The 17,409-nt window shown below is 41.9% G+C and overlaps 1 protein-coding gene across 2 annotated transcripts; it reads left to right on the forward strand.

The window, feature by feature from the left end:
• Window positions 1–118: 118 nt before the first annotated feature.
• Window positions 119–16,238, forward strand: tex2l (testis expressed 2, like). 2 transcript variants are annotated; one of them, XM_035146566.2, is made up of 12 exons: window positions 119–389; window positions 5,868–7,306; window positions 9,870–10,070; window positions 10,366–10,696; window positions 11,598–11,872; window positions 12,085–12,234; window positions 12,348–12,447; window positions 13,032–13,164; window positions 13,604–13,741; window positions 14,211–14,420; window positions 15,454–15,574; window positions 15,664–16,238. In XM_035146566.2, exons 2-12 carry the CDS (start codon window positions 5,909–5,911, stop codon window positions 15,835–15,837), a joined length of 3,231 nt encoding a protein of 1,076 aa, XP_035002457.1. In that variant the 5' UTR covers window positions 119–389; window positions 5,868–5,908; the 3' UTR covers window positions 15,838–16,238. The 2 variants fall into 2 exon arrangements, with proteins under 2 accessions (XP_035002457.1, XP_035002460.1); XM_035146569.2 differs by having other exon boundaries at window positions 10,366–10,681.
• Window positions 16,239–17,409: the final 1,171 nt, after the last annotated feature.

Below are 17,409 nucleotides of genomic sequence, written 5' to 3' on the forward strand. Positions count from 1 at the left end.
ACCATCAGGCTGAACTGCCTCCCTCAGCCTGTTTTGTACAATTAGACAGCATTCACACTCCACGCATATTTGTGTGGGTGGGTGGGTGGGTGGGTGTGTGTGTGTGTGTGCGTATCTGTTGGGGCTGCAGGACTCTTAATCTGGATTACCAAGCAGCGCACGGCCATGCTTTTCATAATCAGTTGTGGTGAGCTGTGATTCTCGGCAGCGCATGACACATCTGGATGCAGGCAGCCGGTTCAGGAGAGGGCTGTGTGTGTGTGACGTGAGAGAGAGAGAGAGAGAGAGAGGGAGAGAGGGAGAAAGAGAGCAGAGAGACCACTCCACTGCTTGAGCGCACAGATGGAGAGGAGACTTGCAGGAGACCGTGCGCACAGAACATGTTTCGGGTAAGTAAACACACCTCCCCTTGTGTTCTTTGCAAAGCGTTGTTGGCACGGCTGTGGACATCCAGAGGAATCACTATGCACTTGAACTTCCGCTCTCATCCACTGTCCCATCTGCACGTCTCAATTTGTATTGTGAACATGACTCTTCCCGGAGAGAGGAAGGTGCTTGTATTACGTACTATCCTTGAGTCACACGGATGGGCATGCTGCATTTACTGTGTGAATTACTTCTGTATAGTGAGCCTATTGTTTTGGGATTAGCTCACATACTTTTGAGAGGTGCAGCACTAAGTGGCTGTCAGTGCCTGTCTGATCACATCACATCATGTTGATGTAATTCTGTGGCTTCCGCTACGGTCTCATTATCTTTTGATCTGTTGCTTTCTTATTCAGGCAAACAAGTTGTTTTAAAGATTACCTGGATTCGCCAATTTCATGTTATATGTCAGAACCCATATGTGTCATAATTTAGTTCTTAATCCTCCCATTTGAGGATTTGCAATCAAGCAAAGTTTGACATTTTACTTGAAAAATGACACTTCATCAGTTATATAATGTAACATATATTTATGTGTGCAATTTTTCTGTTTCTATGTTTTTTAAGCACTTTGTCAACTTGTTTTTGAAAAGTGCTGTATAAATAAAGTTTTATTATTTATTATTATGTCAACAAATTGGTAATGTGTAGGATGTTCTCTTATATATTTTGTTGTTGTCCCTTAATAATACACAATTAATCAAGTATTATATATTAATTCAAATATTGCACATTCTAAATATTGTTTATATCCCATCTGTTAATATTGAGATGGACCTATTTTGTCTTATGTTAGATTATACTGTACAAATACACTGGAATAACTGATGCCCACATACCCAATATCTAGTATGTATAATATTTACTTAGTTTTAAAAAGGTGCAAATGAGGATTGTTTAATTTTACAGCCCACATGTCCTCTAACTACTTTGTTATTACTCTGAAGAAAAGATTTCGTTTTGCTTCAAGATCTCCCACAGAATCCATTTTCAAAGTATTCACACATGAAGGACCAGCGTTTGTTTCTCTGCTCATTTATTCAGAACTTTCATTTTTTATTTGTCACCCATATTCGCTTCTATGCTGTCATTGTCACTCAATAATACAAAACTAATAGACGAATAAAACTGAATTCATTTTACACATTTGACTGTTTACACATATCTGTAGATATATGTGACCTAAACCCAAAACAAAAATATCTGTTAGAGATGTCTGTTTAATATAGAAATAATATATTCTGTCTACTGTTGAATAGTCTTTTTGTATATATACAGTGTTAATATACTGGAATAATATCCTATTCACTTTTTAACTATATTTACAAAAGTGTAAATGGGGATTGTTCTATTAAACAGCCCACGTATCCTCTAACTATACGTTGTAAGTATTGTGGGGGGTCTTCCATAGGTGCAGCCAAGAGTTGAAATCCATTTTAAAACCATTCAAACATGAAGGACCTGCGTTTGTTTCTCTGCTCTTTCTTTTCAGAACTGTCATTTTTTGATTTGTCTTCCATATTCTCATTCATAAGAATAGGAACAGTGATTGTAGGGTCGCTCGGCAGCATTGTGGTGTTATAATAACTGCAATCAACACTGGGTCACGGAGATGAGCCAGCTTGGAAACGCACCCCAACCAAATGTTGGTTTAGCCCATAATCCCTGCTGTGTGATTTGTCAGATTTCACAGTAAAACCCTGCATTAATGTTAATCTGAGATTGTTACTGTTCGTGTCTGATCAGAGGGTGGCTCACAAACACACACACACACACACACACACAAACACACACACACACAATCTCTCTCACACACACTCACACTGAGCCACAGATACGTCAGTACTGTCACTGATTGAGAATGCGAAGGACTGATCGAACACTCAAGCTCGGAGCAGATGTGTGCTGCTTCACGCCACAGTTGTCACATGATGTGTTTCACACGCAGCCTTATGGGACACTTAACAGCTCTCGTATACTTGTTTCACGGGAGCTCATGTGTGAGCATCACATGCTGCTGCTTTAGGAACCTGACATCCATAAAAATATGCACTTAAATGATAATGATAAGCTGCATGAAGTGTTTTCACTTCATCTATCCTGCTCCTCCTTGCGTTTCTGCCTTTATTTGCTTATCCATGTTTAAACCCAGGCTTATAGTTTTCAGTTTTTCTGTGCAGTTATCACAACTGAATGTTTCTAACAACAACACGGCTAAACCCAAAACCCAAAGGACAGAGTCAAGAGAGTCAGACGCAGATTCTCAACAACATTTTAAGGATTTTAACGGGGAAACTCCCAAAGACTATATTGTATTTCTGCATTAACGTACGAAAAAGCAGCAATCCTCACATTGCTCATACACAGTGACTGCTAACAATAAAGAGGTATTATTACACTCGTGTATAACTTTCGAAACTGATGGGACTATGTTTCTTGTGGTTCCCAGATAAACAGGTGAATCTTGTTAACTTTAGTAAATCCACTAATTTCCCGAAATATTTAGTTTTCAGGTCAATATCTCAACAAGACTGATGGATTGCCATGAAATGGAAAGATGAACCCTCATGACTGATGATCATTAATGTCCTAACAATTATTGGATGCTTGACCATGAAACATTTTTCTCACAGTTGAATCATAATAACTGTCGTGATCCCTTAAACTTTCAATTTGTCCATTATTACGCTTTATGAGCAATTGCTGACGGTCTCATCCCCCCCAACTGTACTCTGTGTTTAGTGCCAATTAGAAAATGTTGGCATAGTTAGCTAAGACGGTAAACACTTCACATCTACTAAACATCAGCATGTCATCTATTTAGCTCAAAGGCTAGCATGGATGTCGATTAATTTTTTTTAGCACTCTCCCTTGTGGCTCCGTTTGGAGGGGACACGAGAGAGGGCTAAAAAATCTTCCGCTAAGAATTGGGACACCACTCGCTACGTCATCAGCAGCCAACCAACGTTATTACAGTGACAAACAATATCAACTAACAACCGATATCAAGCAACATTTTATCAGTTACACATCTGACAACTGCAGGACAGACGGGACAAATTGATCTATTGATCAATACACATTCAGTCAACGTGTTTACATTGGTTGTTTCAATGTAACGTTAGTCCTGTCCATAGAAACTTTTGCCCCGCACTGAAAACGTCATATGGGACACTGGAGTAACAAACGTTACTTGTTACTCAGACTCTTCACATGCTTGTTTTCACAGCGTGAATAGCCTTTCACAGTGATTCAACTACGTTTTCAATGTGCTACTGGATGAAACTAAAATATTATTAAACATTTCTTATTGTTATTTTGCAAGATTTCATACTTACGTTTATGCGCATTTTACCGGCAGCGGTCACATTTTCATTTTCATGGCACTAGGTGTGATACGTAAAATTTGTCTCAAACCTATGTTCTAGTTACAAGGCTTCTCTATAGTGGTAACACACAAGTCCAACAGATATACCTTCAAGGTTGGGTTGGTAAATAGTTTCTGCAACACTTTTTAACTAATTTGTTGAAATCCTCTTCTTGTCCTGATAGCCACTAATAAATAAAGTTTTCTGAAAAAATTAAGAAAATAAAAGCTGCTTTCTGTGGCCCTCAGAGGAGTTAAATAAACATGACCAATGCCTGTCTACACTTGCTCGCACTGTGGATGATTGAAGTCTTCAGCCATTCAGATAAACATCACTGGAGCAGAGACGATAGCCAGACGTTAGTGAACGAGTCATGGAAAAGTCGGCTTCTAACAGTTGTCAGGCAGTGGATGTTCATGTGTTTTGGGGGCGTAGCTCAGAGGATGGGAGGAGTCATCAGTTGCATATTTTTTAAGTGTAGCCTGCTCTTACTAGCTTCTCTCTGCTTACCGACCCAAGCTATAACTGGTTGATTTCATCCTTTAATCTATCAATCAAATTGTCTAGCCCACACATCACAAATAGCCTCATCGGCTTGAACAAACTGTACAAAATTCAACATCCTCTGTGCCTAACCCTCAACTAGTGTGAGGAAAAACTACAAGAAAGAGGGGGGAAATCACAGAAGTCTCAGGGAGAGTGGCATGTGAGGGATCCTTCTCCCAGGAGAATCTGTCCAGTTGCAATGAGGTTATGATAGAGCCTATTTGTAGCTGCAGTGACAAGGGACAATATCCAGTCCAGCTGTTTCCAAACTAACTGTTGTATTCCACAATTAGCTTGCACAGAACAACGTTATCCTGATGGCAGTTTAACCTTTCTCGTGTGTGTTTGGGTGCAACTTATGGTCCCTCTTCTCACCCTGCAAAAAAAAGCTATGAGGAAAGTCTAATGCCGCCAGGCTGCATGTGCGTCCGTGAGCTTTATCTCCCCGCCGTCCATTTTGGGTGAGAGCCGATTAGTTAGAATCCACCAGCTGCTGTGGAATTGGTTGAACCAGCGCTGTGATACAGTTATGTAAATCTGACCGGTGAGAGGTAGGGTTTAACTCGCATAAAGAGCAGGGCACTTGACCCAGAGAGACGGCAAGTAAAAGGGTCTCCACTGTGCCTTTGTGCTGTTTCCCAGCTTGTGTCCAGTGATGCAGAACTGCTCTTTCCTCCCACACAATGACCACTGATAACACATGCTCTCTCTTTGTTCTGCGTTCTGCTGGTATTATTTTTGACAAGTCTGTAGGTGGTGGCTGCATAATGCTGCTGACACACAAATGCCTCATGGGGGGGATGACGGCGATTCTCTTTGAACAGCCTCCACTATTTGTCTTAGGGTTACATAAGTAACTCTTTAAGCAGCTCAAGAAGACATCAGAGGGAGGTTTATGACTCCGGGTTTTTTTACGCCTGACAGTCGGCACCTTGGGGGGTGAGACTGGCAGAAACCATGGTTCTTTCTCTGGGGAGTTGATCTGCTTAATATTTGTTTGGAGATTTGATGAAGCCAAAAATACTCTCATTTTTTGATACTGAGAGGCCGCATCTTTTAAATTATGCTTTTTCATTTCATGTTCATGTGCTCAGAGAGTCCAACAATATAATTTTGAATGAATACACACATCCAATCCGACCCCGAAAGACATAAGATCCAAGCCTGAGCTGCCCTAGTTTGTGCAACATTTGGGAGGAAAAGTCGGTCTTGTCTATTTTCGCAAGCCTCTAAAACCTGTTCAGTATTTGGAGCGACAGCTATGGGAGAGGTGCTTACTTGGCTCTGATTCATGCTCGCTAGTCTTCAGATTAATGCTGAATTCCGCAACTCGTCAGAGCTAAACTACTTGACAATGGTACATTAATGTGTATTTGGCACCGGTAAGCAGTTTCTGCGAAAATGAAGCACAAGCATGGAAAAGATGCCCTCCCCCTCTCTCCGAATACGGCTCAATCCTTGAATTCCTTTATTTGTTTGACCCATGAGGTTTAATGTTTTAACTGACCTTTATTTATTCTTTTTCAGTGACATGTAGGAGCTTTGGCTGTGGGATGTAAAGCGAGGAAATGGCAGAGAGTGGAAATAATGGGGAAAGGACAAGTAGGGATAAAGAACGAGGAGATGGCAGACCTCTCAAGCAACCCCGGAAACCCTCCCCAGTGGGGTCCCCCTCTTGTGGGAGCAGAAGGCATCTTTCCCGAGGGATTGTGATCCAGCTGACAGGGACAGAGGGAGACTGGGACAGCCTTGATGACAGTGAGCTCATCTTCTCCCTTGATCACGATGTGGACTATCCGCCCGTATCTTTCTCTAAGGAGAGGCAACTCTCTGTGGAGGATGACAGCAGGTTGCACTCGCAAGCTTTTCACGTCCCTCTTTCTCCTTCTTCGCCTGGCTCTCTAGGGAACTGCTCTGCCACTGGCCCCAGTTTCCTCTCTCCTGGCTCATCCTCGCCAACCCGCCGACCCCTTGCAAGCCTGGTCAAATCTCTCTCCACAGAGCTCGAGCTGAAAGAGGGATCCACCCTTAGACCTAAGCCTTTTCTCAGCCTGGTAAAGTCGATCTCCACGGAGCTCTCCCGCTCGGAACCTGAAGTGTCGCAGTCGAAATCCGACTCCCGCCTTAACCTCCACCTGTGGAAGCAGCTGACCCAACCGAGAGCCCGCAGCAATGGGGACTCTCGCACTGCGCCCCCTTCTCCGAGCTCACTCTCCCCAAGTGGAGAGGCTTTCAAAGGGGGCTTCTTCAAAATGGAGCTGGAGGACACCAAGAGGAAGCTCTCGGAGGCTGTGCAGGAACCTCTGAGCAGCATGTTCAACAAGATCATGAGAGAAGAGAGCGTTGGCAGCCCCAAACACCAGAGTAAGACCCAGGGACCGCACCAGGTCGGCTCCAGAGGGTTGGGACGGGAAGGGAGCACAGACACGGTTCTTTCGGACTCACCTGGGAGGAACTCCAGAAAAACAGATGTTGATTTTTTGCCTGTGTTCGACTGGCCTTCTGTTAAAAACCCTGGGAGAATTCACAGCAGCTCCTGTCCTGTGCATAACCACAGACAACATAACAGGGATGGCGAGCTGGAAATATGTACAGATGGAGATATGATGCAAGTGTTAACCACGGAGACACACAGACAGGCGAGGGGAGCGCCTGCTGCTTCTCAGATTCCTGTAGCACCCTTGGTTCAGACCTCACCTCTTCCTCAGCCCCCTCATCCTCTGCCTCGCATGAGTTTATTCTGTGTAGCGTTTCTGTCTTACGGCTATTTCATCCTACCTCTTAGCCCATACCTCTCAGGCTTGGCTCTGGGATTAGCACTGGGCTTCTTGATAGGACTCTTGCTCATTAGGATGGGCTCCTCCAGGTCTCGATGTCCCCGTCCCACCGACAGGTCAGCACACACCCTGCTCGGAGAGGTGATTCTGACAGGTGGCGCTGTTAACACTGAGCCAGACATCCTCAAGGTAAATGGATGAATCGTTAAGTGGGAAAATGTCACATTGTTAACACTCCATTTTCAACCTCCTCACTCCCACTCCAATACTCACAAGTATTTCAACATTTCTTCCATAAATAGCATCGATATAAAAAATAACAAAAAAAACATATAAAGAATAATCAGGCTTTGAGTTTAATTTATTTTTTTATCACCCAACAGTTGTCTCTCAAATGAGTAGTTTGGCATTTTGGGAAATAAATCTGAAAATTAATTGGCAAGCAAACCCAAGAGACTCCAGGACAACGACTCTATAATGGGAAATTGCTTTTAAACACTTAAGCATTTTCATCAAATGAACATAAAAGATATAACGTGTTAATTAGTCATTTTGGCAGGCGTAGTTTTGGATAGAGCAAGGCAAGGGTGACTATGTGAACTAGCTATTTGCTTTAGCTTGATGTTGAACAGACATTTGTTAAATGTACTGAAAATATTAAACAAATGTCAAGAAAACCAAGTAAATGCTCATTTCAGCTTGTGCCACTAAATCTATATTTAACCAGACCTGTCAAACCTCAAAAGAGAAAAAAAACATGATAGAGATGTTGTATTTATTTTTGTTTTAATTTATTAATTGTTTATTTTATGCCTGGAAAGCTTCAGTGGACATATCAGTTAAATGCTTCATCGTGTAGGCTATTCTGTCTCTTTCCTCTGCACTTTGCCATGTTTTACTTTTATCAATACACCAACTTTTCCACCTCTTCCAGGGATAAACATTGTTTTTGCAATATTTCAATTGTTTTCAATACAGTTTTTTGAATACGTATATCAGGCTGCTGCAGTGCATTATTTAACTCTTATATAGACACACATGGCCACTGTACCATCTTGATCATAAAAACTTAAATATGCTGCACACTCCTGAACAACTAGTTTTCCTCCAATTCTGTGATTCTCTTGAAAGTGATACCAGGCAGTACAAAGAAATGATTTCAGACAAGTGAGAAAAGGTTGCAAACAGAAGTAGTTAAATATAAATCTTAGCTGCAGGCTACTCCGACTTGCAGCTTTTACAAGTGAAAAATCCATCAGAAAACCTTCTTCATGAAACAGACAGACCAGGGTAACAAGAGATCTTGCAATCATTTTGCATCCATGCTCATTAATTCTAAAACTGAACAGAGTCAGTTCACTCGAGGAAACTCTGCTGAGTTTGTTCCTTCACAAATCTTAAAGCTTCTGTGGCATGTAACTGCATGAGGTGCCCAGAATGCAATTAAAACCATTAATAATAAAAAAACTGCTGGAGCCGCAGAGGTAATTACTGTTCTCCTCCTGGCTGAGCTTGACACGGGGCAACTGGAGAGGACAGTGACCATCCAGACACTGTCAGCTCCAGAGGCTATTAGTGGAGGAAACAAGCAGGAAGAAGCTGTAATTTGTCGGGGCGTGAGTCGGCCGTGGGGGTGTGGAGTGATGGTGATAGTTGGAAACGGGGCAGTTTACTCACTCAGTGTTGAGCTAGACCCCCCGTTTGGTTGTAAGTGTATATATAAAACAATGGGGATGGTCTGACTGTATTCAGCTCATATGCAAGCATCCTAATGAACATTTCATCGTTATTCTAAAGCATCCTCACAGGATTTCATAGCCAACACACTAATTACACATTTGTGACTATAGCAATATTATGGAGTTTTGTTAAGAAATTGTGTAAAGCTGATAGTCATCCAAATATTGAAGAATTTAGTTAAATGTCCTTTCCTTCTTGAAATTTAGCCGAGAGGATTGATACCTCGCTAATTGACCCTTTTTTTACAGTATCCATTTTGAATAGTTGAATAATACACATTACATTACGTGTCATTTAGCTGATGCTTTTATCCAAAGCGTTTTCCAATTAGTGCACTCAACATCTATGAGGGGCCATTCGGGGTTTAGCATCTTGCCCAAGGACACTTCGGCATGCAGATGGGGAAGACTGGGATCGAACTGCCGACCTTCTGGTTGGAGGACGATGTCCACTCTACCCCTTAGCCACAACCGCAGCCAACATTGCAATGTAAACTTAAAACTGTATTTTAAAAGCGACTGACTCTCAAGGACGACCTCTGTAATCACTCAGTGGTCTTGATTTGTCAGATTACTCTTTCACACATCTATCAATTATCCCATATGACGTAATTGTGGCATATGCCGAATCCTTGCCATCTGTAACTCAAGGCTTGTGCCTGGTAGATTGTTGAAAGCAGTATAAAGTCTGGAAAGACCGGTTTTCTGAAAAGCCAAAGTCCAACCATATTCCCCTTTTTTTGGCTTTTTTTTTCAAAACTAAATTGTGCTTGATAAAAACAAAGTATACAGAGCTAAATCTACCATGTTTTATAATTTGGATCAACCCTGGATCTGCCACTGACACCATCTTAGACTAACACACATTTACAATCACATTTCTTTTCTCTCTGTTCTTAACTTCCAGGCTTATTACAAACATAATGTGATTTTTCTAAGGTCAAGTGTTTATTACTCACTTGAAACTGTGTGTAATGTTCACTTAAAACAGCATTTACCCTCCTTCTTTCCAGGGCTGGATGAATGAGATACACGATTACGACCCAGAGAGCTTCCACCCAGCTCTGACTCACTCCGTGTTTGCCACCTTGGACGGCTCTTGTCTCCGTCTGGACTCCCCTCGTACCAACATCAGCCGCAGGGCCACATACAACGAAAGAGTCCACGAAGCCACTTTTGTCAAGTCACGCTGCTTTCAGCTTGAAAAGAGCAAGGTATGATTCACAGAACAGATAAAAGACCAGATATATTTGGTATTGTGGTATTTATCTTTTAATGTGTGCCATCAGTGCAAAGCTCTCTTTGTGAAATCCAAGATCAAGTACAATTCCTGCAGTTACAAAAATAGGGAAAAGCTTATTTGAAATAATTGTCTACTGGAAATAAACTGTCAAATCAACTTCTGATATTGATTAAACTCTTCCGCATTGATTAGCAGTTCACAAATGAGACATCTTACTGCGTTGCCAATTCAACAGTTGTATTTTGCTCTGCCACTGTTCCCCAAAGGTATTCCTGCTGCCATCTGTGTTGGCACGCAAGAGGACGTGGAACCCAAAGTATCCCATCTGCATCCAACTCGCCGGAGCGATAAACTCACAGGAGGATGTGGGAGGAAGGCTGAAGGAGAGTCGGGGAGAGGAGCCCGGTGCGGAACCGTCAAGTCCGAAACAGAGTTCCCCCAAACCCGTCCATGACCCCCCCACCACTCTTTACCTCTTCGGCCGCACAGGGCGAGAGAAAGAAGAGTGGTTTCGTCATTTCCTCTTTGCATCCACGGATACAGAGAGGGATAAGGAGAGGGACATACAGAGGCCTGACAGATGTGAGTCCAGATCGGGTATGACAAACGTTAATAATGCATTAGAGAGAACAAGGATTCTAGATAAGGCATCTATACAAATGGTGTACATGGTGTGTGGATTATGGATAACATGCCCCAATTCTTTGCATTTCCAAGTCAATCCCGTGGTAACGCACAGATCTCACCATGGTTTTGTGACCTTGCACCGCAGAAGAGAATTCATATCAAATCAGTTATTTTAATCAGTCACACTTCCTTTAGCCTGTTGCTGTACTCATGTAAAATGCATTAAATAATAAGAGTACAAAACTGCTTCACTCTTGGGGAAGGATGGTGAGTTATGGAGGACAAGAGGCTTAAATTTAGTGATTTAACTAGTCAACAGTTGAGAAGATTGAGTTACGTAGATGACTCATGTTTTTGTTATGAGACGGTAACAGCCATTGGCCGGAGGCAATATGTTTTCAGGTTGTCTGTGTCTCGTTCTTGTGAATGCGGTAAATCAAGAACGCCTTGCGGTAATTTTGACAAATTTGGCACAAACCTCGAGTTGGACTCAAGGATGAATTGATTTGAATATTGTGTTCAAAGGTCAAGGTGGCCTCATAAAACATGTTTTTGGCTTCTTGTACATGATATCTAAAGTCTACCTTGAGGTAAATTCTTCAAATTTGACCCAATGTCACGAGAATCAAATATTAACTGATTAGATTTCAGTGAACAAAGGTCAAAGTCATAGCGACCTCAAATGAGTCTGGAAAAAATGTATATAGACTGCAGTTAAACGTGGAGGCGTTTAACTGCAGGGCAATAATTATAGTTTGAGACTAAATCCTGTTAGCTTAGCTTAGCATTAGGGCTGCAAATAATGGGAAGCAGCTACCCTGCATGAACGTTATCCAAACCAACCCAGGGAAATGTTTCCTTGATTCTCCAGGTGATCCAGAGCTGGTTCCGAGCGGTGATGCCTCAGGTAATCCGAGCAACCGAGGCTCCAGCAGAGTGGAAAGCAGTGACGACGACGCCCCCTGCACACCCCCAGTCCCCTGCATCCCTGCAGCTAATGTCTGTCAGACCTTCAATACCACCAGGAGCCATTTACTGTTAGACTACCCCAGTTACATGGCTCGTCTCCTGGCCACAGAGGAGATGACCCCCCTGTCCACTCCTGGAGCCGGCAGCCCAGACACAAGCCCCACCGTCAGAGGAAACGTACGTCATGCTTGCAGATGAAATTAAGTGAAGCAAATGAAATGAAGCTGTAGGAACATTCCAGAGGCAGTTTTCATGGTATATAGAGAAAACGTTCATTGCATGCCGTAGAGACAACAGGTTTCTGTTGCTAGCCTTAAACTTCATCCAGTGAAAAATATTCTCTTCTCTAAATGATCCTTAACATTCAGCTTTTGTGTGTTTTCCTCTAGTGTACTTGTGATCTAGCAGAGAACCCCGGGAAGAGCCAGACTGCGTGGGCTGACGCTCTCATTGGTCGGATCTTCTGGGACTTCCTGCGAGAGAAGCACTGGTCCGATGCTGTTTCCCAAAAGATCCAGAAGAAGCTCAGCAAAATCAGAGTGAGCACAGTTTCATAGAAATGTTACTGTGGCAATTTAAAAGTCACAGAAAAGACTTTAATTTATGCATTTTATTTGATGTTGTTTTAAACTAAGTTGTTTATTCCCTGCAGCTGCCTTACTTTATGAATGAGCTCACCCTGACTGAGTTGGATATGGGCTGCTCCATGCCACATATCACTGCTTGCTCCAAACCAGAGGTTAACTACAGAGGTGAGTGCAATACACACACACACACACACACACACACACACACACACACACACACACACACACACACACACACACACACACACACACACAAACACACACACACTTGTTCATGTGATTACAGCTGAGTACTGCAAAGCATCAGATCAGACGTTGTTATCCTGTTGTAATCTCACGGAGCAGAGCAGTCATTACGCCGTGGCCTTCAACATTTAGAGCATATTGGCTCGTATGTGTGGGTGTGTTTTTAAAATCTGGCCCTCTGGCAGTCAACACTCCCAATGACGGAGGAGTAGAAACTGTGTCACTCGCTTTCTCCCTCTCACTCTGCTGATACACAACAGCCTGTCAGCAAATCACCTTGTTCTCTGGATTTTCCCAGTTTTTTGCTGCTTAGTCCACATGTGTCAGCATCTGATCAGGGTTCGTAATCTGGCATAATTTATTATTAATTTCATTTTCTGGCCCGATAATCTTTTTTTTTAATCTGCCCTCTAAAACGGTGTGTGCCCAGATTAGGCGGTTTGCATGAGCTTTGATTTAGGTTTGGCCGTGTGGAGTTGACCTCTGTGTGCTGCCCCCTACAGGCCTATGGGTGGAGCTGCAGCTGGTCTACACTGGTGCCCTGCAGATGACCCTGCAGACTAAATTCAATTTGTCCAAGCTGGGCAAAGAGGGCGGCCAGGACGCGGACTGTGCCACTGAAACTGGCAGCCCACGGTTTGTACCACACACGTATGAGATTAACTGGAAAGAAACATTTAAATCACTTCACAGATCTCCTTTTATGCATACAAATAATGCAATGTAGGTCCTATACCTCGCCTCCTCTATGTTAGTGGATGGGACACAGGCCAAATATATGTCATATTAATTTTTCTCAAAGATGGATTGTTTTGTTTTAGGTAGTTCTTATCACACTGATATTTGTTCAAGTGCTAAGTTTTTCGGCGAGTTTAGTTTGAATTGGTTATTTGATGCTATAAAAACAGGGTGAAGTGTCGTGATCGACAGCTGAGACTCACTCATGGTTGGTCGAGAGCACGTGTCGACCTCATATTTGTACAATGGGAGGAAGTGGATTATCATCATCCATCTATATATGCATCTATGTTCCTTTAAAAAAAAAAATAAAAAGACTAAAATCTCTTCCTCCCAGCTGCCGGCCAATCCCCAGTGTGTTGGCGGACAGTGATGAAGAGTCCTCCAGCGCTGGTTCTTCTGATGAGGAAGAGCTGCTTCTCTCCGAGCCTCAGGGGCTGGTCGGGGATAAGGGATGCACGCCAGTAACTGAAGGGTAAAAAAAAACGTACCAGTCATATCAAACCAAAAAAAACTGTGCTATATATAACAGCTTAAATGTATTAAATTACTTTTTTCATGTAACATTAAAAGGAGATTTTATTTGCTTGTGAAGAGAATTACGAATGAACCTTTATTTACAACGTTTGATCGATAAATAAGTCAAATCACATAAACATAAACAGTTTCATGTAAAAGGAAATGTTTCCACTTTCATCACCATTAATCTGCAGCATGTCTACCCCTACTGTGTTGTGAATCCTCACATTTTACAGCAGAAAATAAACTGGGCTGACATCACACTCCAGATGGCTGCCGCTTCATTTACATTTCAGCCTCTCATCCCTGCTCAGATTTTAACTTCTCATCTAAATACTGAATCTACTCACAAACGCAAGATCATACTAAGTCTCCCCTCCTCTTCTCTCCTCTTCCTCTTCGTCTCCTCTACTCTTCTCTTACAGGACAGCGGGAGGCAAGACCGGAAGGAAGATTTTAAGATTTATGGACAAAATCGCTAAATCTAAGTACTTCCAGAGGGCCACGGAGAACGAGTTCATTAAGAAGAAGTTTGAGGAGATGTCCAACACGCCCCTGCTGCTCACCGTGGAGGTTCAGGAGCTGTCTGGGACTCTGGTCGTCAACATCCCTCCGCCCCCTACTGACAGGATATGGTACAAACTAAATGCTGGAGCACAATAGAAAATGTCAACTGCTTTGTAACTGATCCAAAGGCCGGATTAAAGACTATAAAGAGATTCAGCATTTACAGTCACTTGTTAATACAAGCCGGGTTATACAGTATACATTTTTTAATTTAAACTCAAACACAGAAGAGAACACTTCTACAAACATGTAGAAAGTATGTTATAAAATAAGATAAAGAAGACTGACAGCACAGTGCTTATACTATCTGTGACAAAAATGGCATTGAACAATATTATTATTATGCTCTTTCAAGAAAAAAAATTTGGCTTTTTTCAAATTGTTGTTTGGTAGTTTTTTCCAAAAATAAAACTGCCAAATTTAGAGCTATTTTTCTGTTTTTTTCCAATAATAAAGGAGGTCAGACCAAAAATAAATGAGCAGTGTCCCCTACTGAGCTGCATCCTCTCCAATGAGTCAAATCATTCATTACAATTTGACATAAGTGGTAATGAGCTTTAGAATAATTCATTTTGATCTACCTGTTTAAATTCCTTATTGCATCAAAGGCAAAACAAAATCTAGTTAGCTATTGAAATAACAGTAATTCCTCTATTTACTTTCGAAGGGATGGTCATCATCTTAAAGAGAGGGTTTGTTTTTACAGAAAACCACAAGGAAATGTGAGGTGAATTATTTGTAAAAGATACCTGTGTGTGTGTGTGTGTGTGTGTGTGTGTGTGTGTGTGTGTGTGTGTGTGTGTGTGTGTGTGTGTGTGTGTGTGTGTGTGTGTGTGTGTGTGTGTGTGTGTGTGTGTGTAAGTAGGGCACTTCCCCATTAGAAGCAGGTTGCCGGATACAAATGAACAAGAATTTAACACCCCTTTGATAACATGCGGTGATAACACTGCATGTTATCAAAGGTCATTCAAACACACTCCTGTTGTTTATCAGCTACACTTGCTGTGTTTGTCACATGGTTGCACCCATCTAATCTCAAAGCAACATTTATTTATCACCACATCTGATTATGAGAAACAAATATTATGATTTCATCTGCAGGTACAGCTTCTGTGTGCCACCCAAGCTGGAGCTGCATGTCCGTCCGAAACTGGGGGAGAGGGAGGTGACTTTCTGCCACGTCACAGAGTGGATTGAGAGGAAACTGCAGGATGAGTTCCAGGTTAAAGAAAACCCTGTGCCTACAGTGTTTCCGTCTTCTGTTCAGATACGCAAGTATCACAGTTGTGTTGTTTTTTTCTTCCTCTCCAGAAAGTGTTTGTGCTGCCAAACATGGACGACATCTACTTACCCCTGATGCATTCTGGGATGGACCAACCTCAAGGCTCTCATCATCCGTCCCCTCAGCCCAGAGGCTCCCGAAGCTCCTCCACAGAGTCTATAGAGAGGATCCCACCTGAGATCTCCGGGGCAGAGTCTGACTAGTTCAGAGTCTGGCTAGTACGGATTATGTCTGACCAGTTCAGAGTCAAGTCCAGAATCTGACTAGTCCGGAGTCTAGTCTCATGTCTGACTAGTCTCATGTCTGACTTGTCCAGAGAGAGGGCTGAGGCTGCAGAATGGATTCATTGCATTAAATGGAGAAGAAGCAGAATCTGAATGTCACCAAACAGAACTTTTATTTGCCTGTAAAGACTTAATGGTAGCTCTTATGCAGACTGACAGGAGTTTCTAAAGGTCTGATGTTTTGCGCTGTATCTGGAATTTGTTTGTACGTTATATATATATATTTATATATATATTTATATATATATTTATTTGCTGCTTTGATGTTTACAACTTATGTCACTTTGGATAAATGACGGTGGACTTTATTAAATAAAAGATTGAGAAACACTTCGTCAGTTCTATTCTTCCACATGAGATTACAACCCTGACGAGGCAGCGCATATAGAAATCATACCTTCACATGAATTCATATGAAGACTTGAATAAAAAATAGCAAAGATAAAACGTTGGTGAACCATAAAAGTTTCACTTAGCATTTGATTTTCATCTCCTTTCCAATGTCTCAAAGAATGCTCCTAAGTGTCAGCTGAAGTGTGAACAGTATGTCAATCATCACGACACTTCCTCGTAATGACGATCTCGCGTTAGTACACGAGGTGCAGACAATAAAGATGCTTAGTGGTTGCAAATAAAATCTGTCAGATTTATACTGGTTTTGGTTTACAACCTGATAAATGCCAATAAAAAGAAAAAAGCTGTGGAATAACATCATATGAAATGTTTAGAATTATTCCTACTGCTTCAGTTATTGGATTCTGAGACTTGGTCATATTCTTAATTGTTGGCTTCGCAATAATTATAATGCCAATTTTAATATCAGCGTAAACATCAGCACTGATAAGACTGCCCTCTATGGGCTGGAATGAGGAGCTTCTGCAGCCCACAAGCAGAATCCATGATTTTAATGCAAAGCTGCACAGGAAGTGACTTGATCTTAATCTGTTATGAACTTACAATGTTTGTGGTGAAGATCAAATCTCTGTTGTCCATCAGTCGAGGTGAATGATCTTCTTTGCACTTTGGGCAGAAAACACAAAAGTAATTTAGATACAAATCTCTGAATTTCATCAGCAAGAGCAGAAGATACATTTAGCAAGTGCTTGAGCCTTGACACCTGAAAGCCTCTGAAAGTAGAATATTAAATAAGGTTCAGCCTGAACAGAATTAGTTTCAGCATGAGGTAAAAAATAGAGGAGCAAAGTGATGAAAATACAGCGATTAATAGATAATCACAACAAAGATTGACTCATTAAGGGAGGAAACAGTTTGACAAAATGAGGACAGAAAAACGTCTTGAACATAATTCCTGTTGCGGGAAAGAAATGCGACAGTGTGTGGGAGGGTGTATGTGAGTGTGTGATGTGACGTGAGTGTTCATGGAACAGTTGAGTTATTTGCAGTACGGTTCATTACTCAGGGCCCTCGGTCTATGTTTGACAGGCCGGTCGTGAGATGCTAATTCCTTCCTTCAGTGAATATAATTATTCC

Source organism: Hippoglossus stenolepis, chromosome 21, assembly GCF_022539355.2.
Source record: "Hippoglossus stenolepis isolate QCI-W04-F060 chromosome 21, HSTE1.2, whole genome shotgun sequence".
Taxonomy (NCBI): Eukaryota; Metazoa; Chordata; class Actinopteri; order Pleuronectiformes; family Pleuronectidae; genus Hippoglossus; species Hippoglossus stenolepis.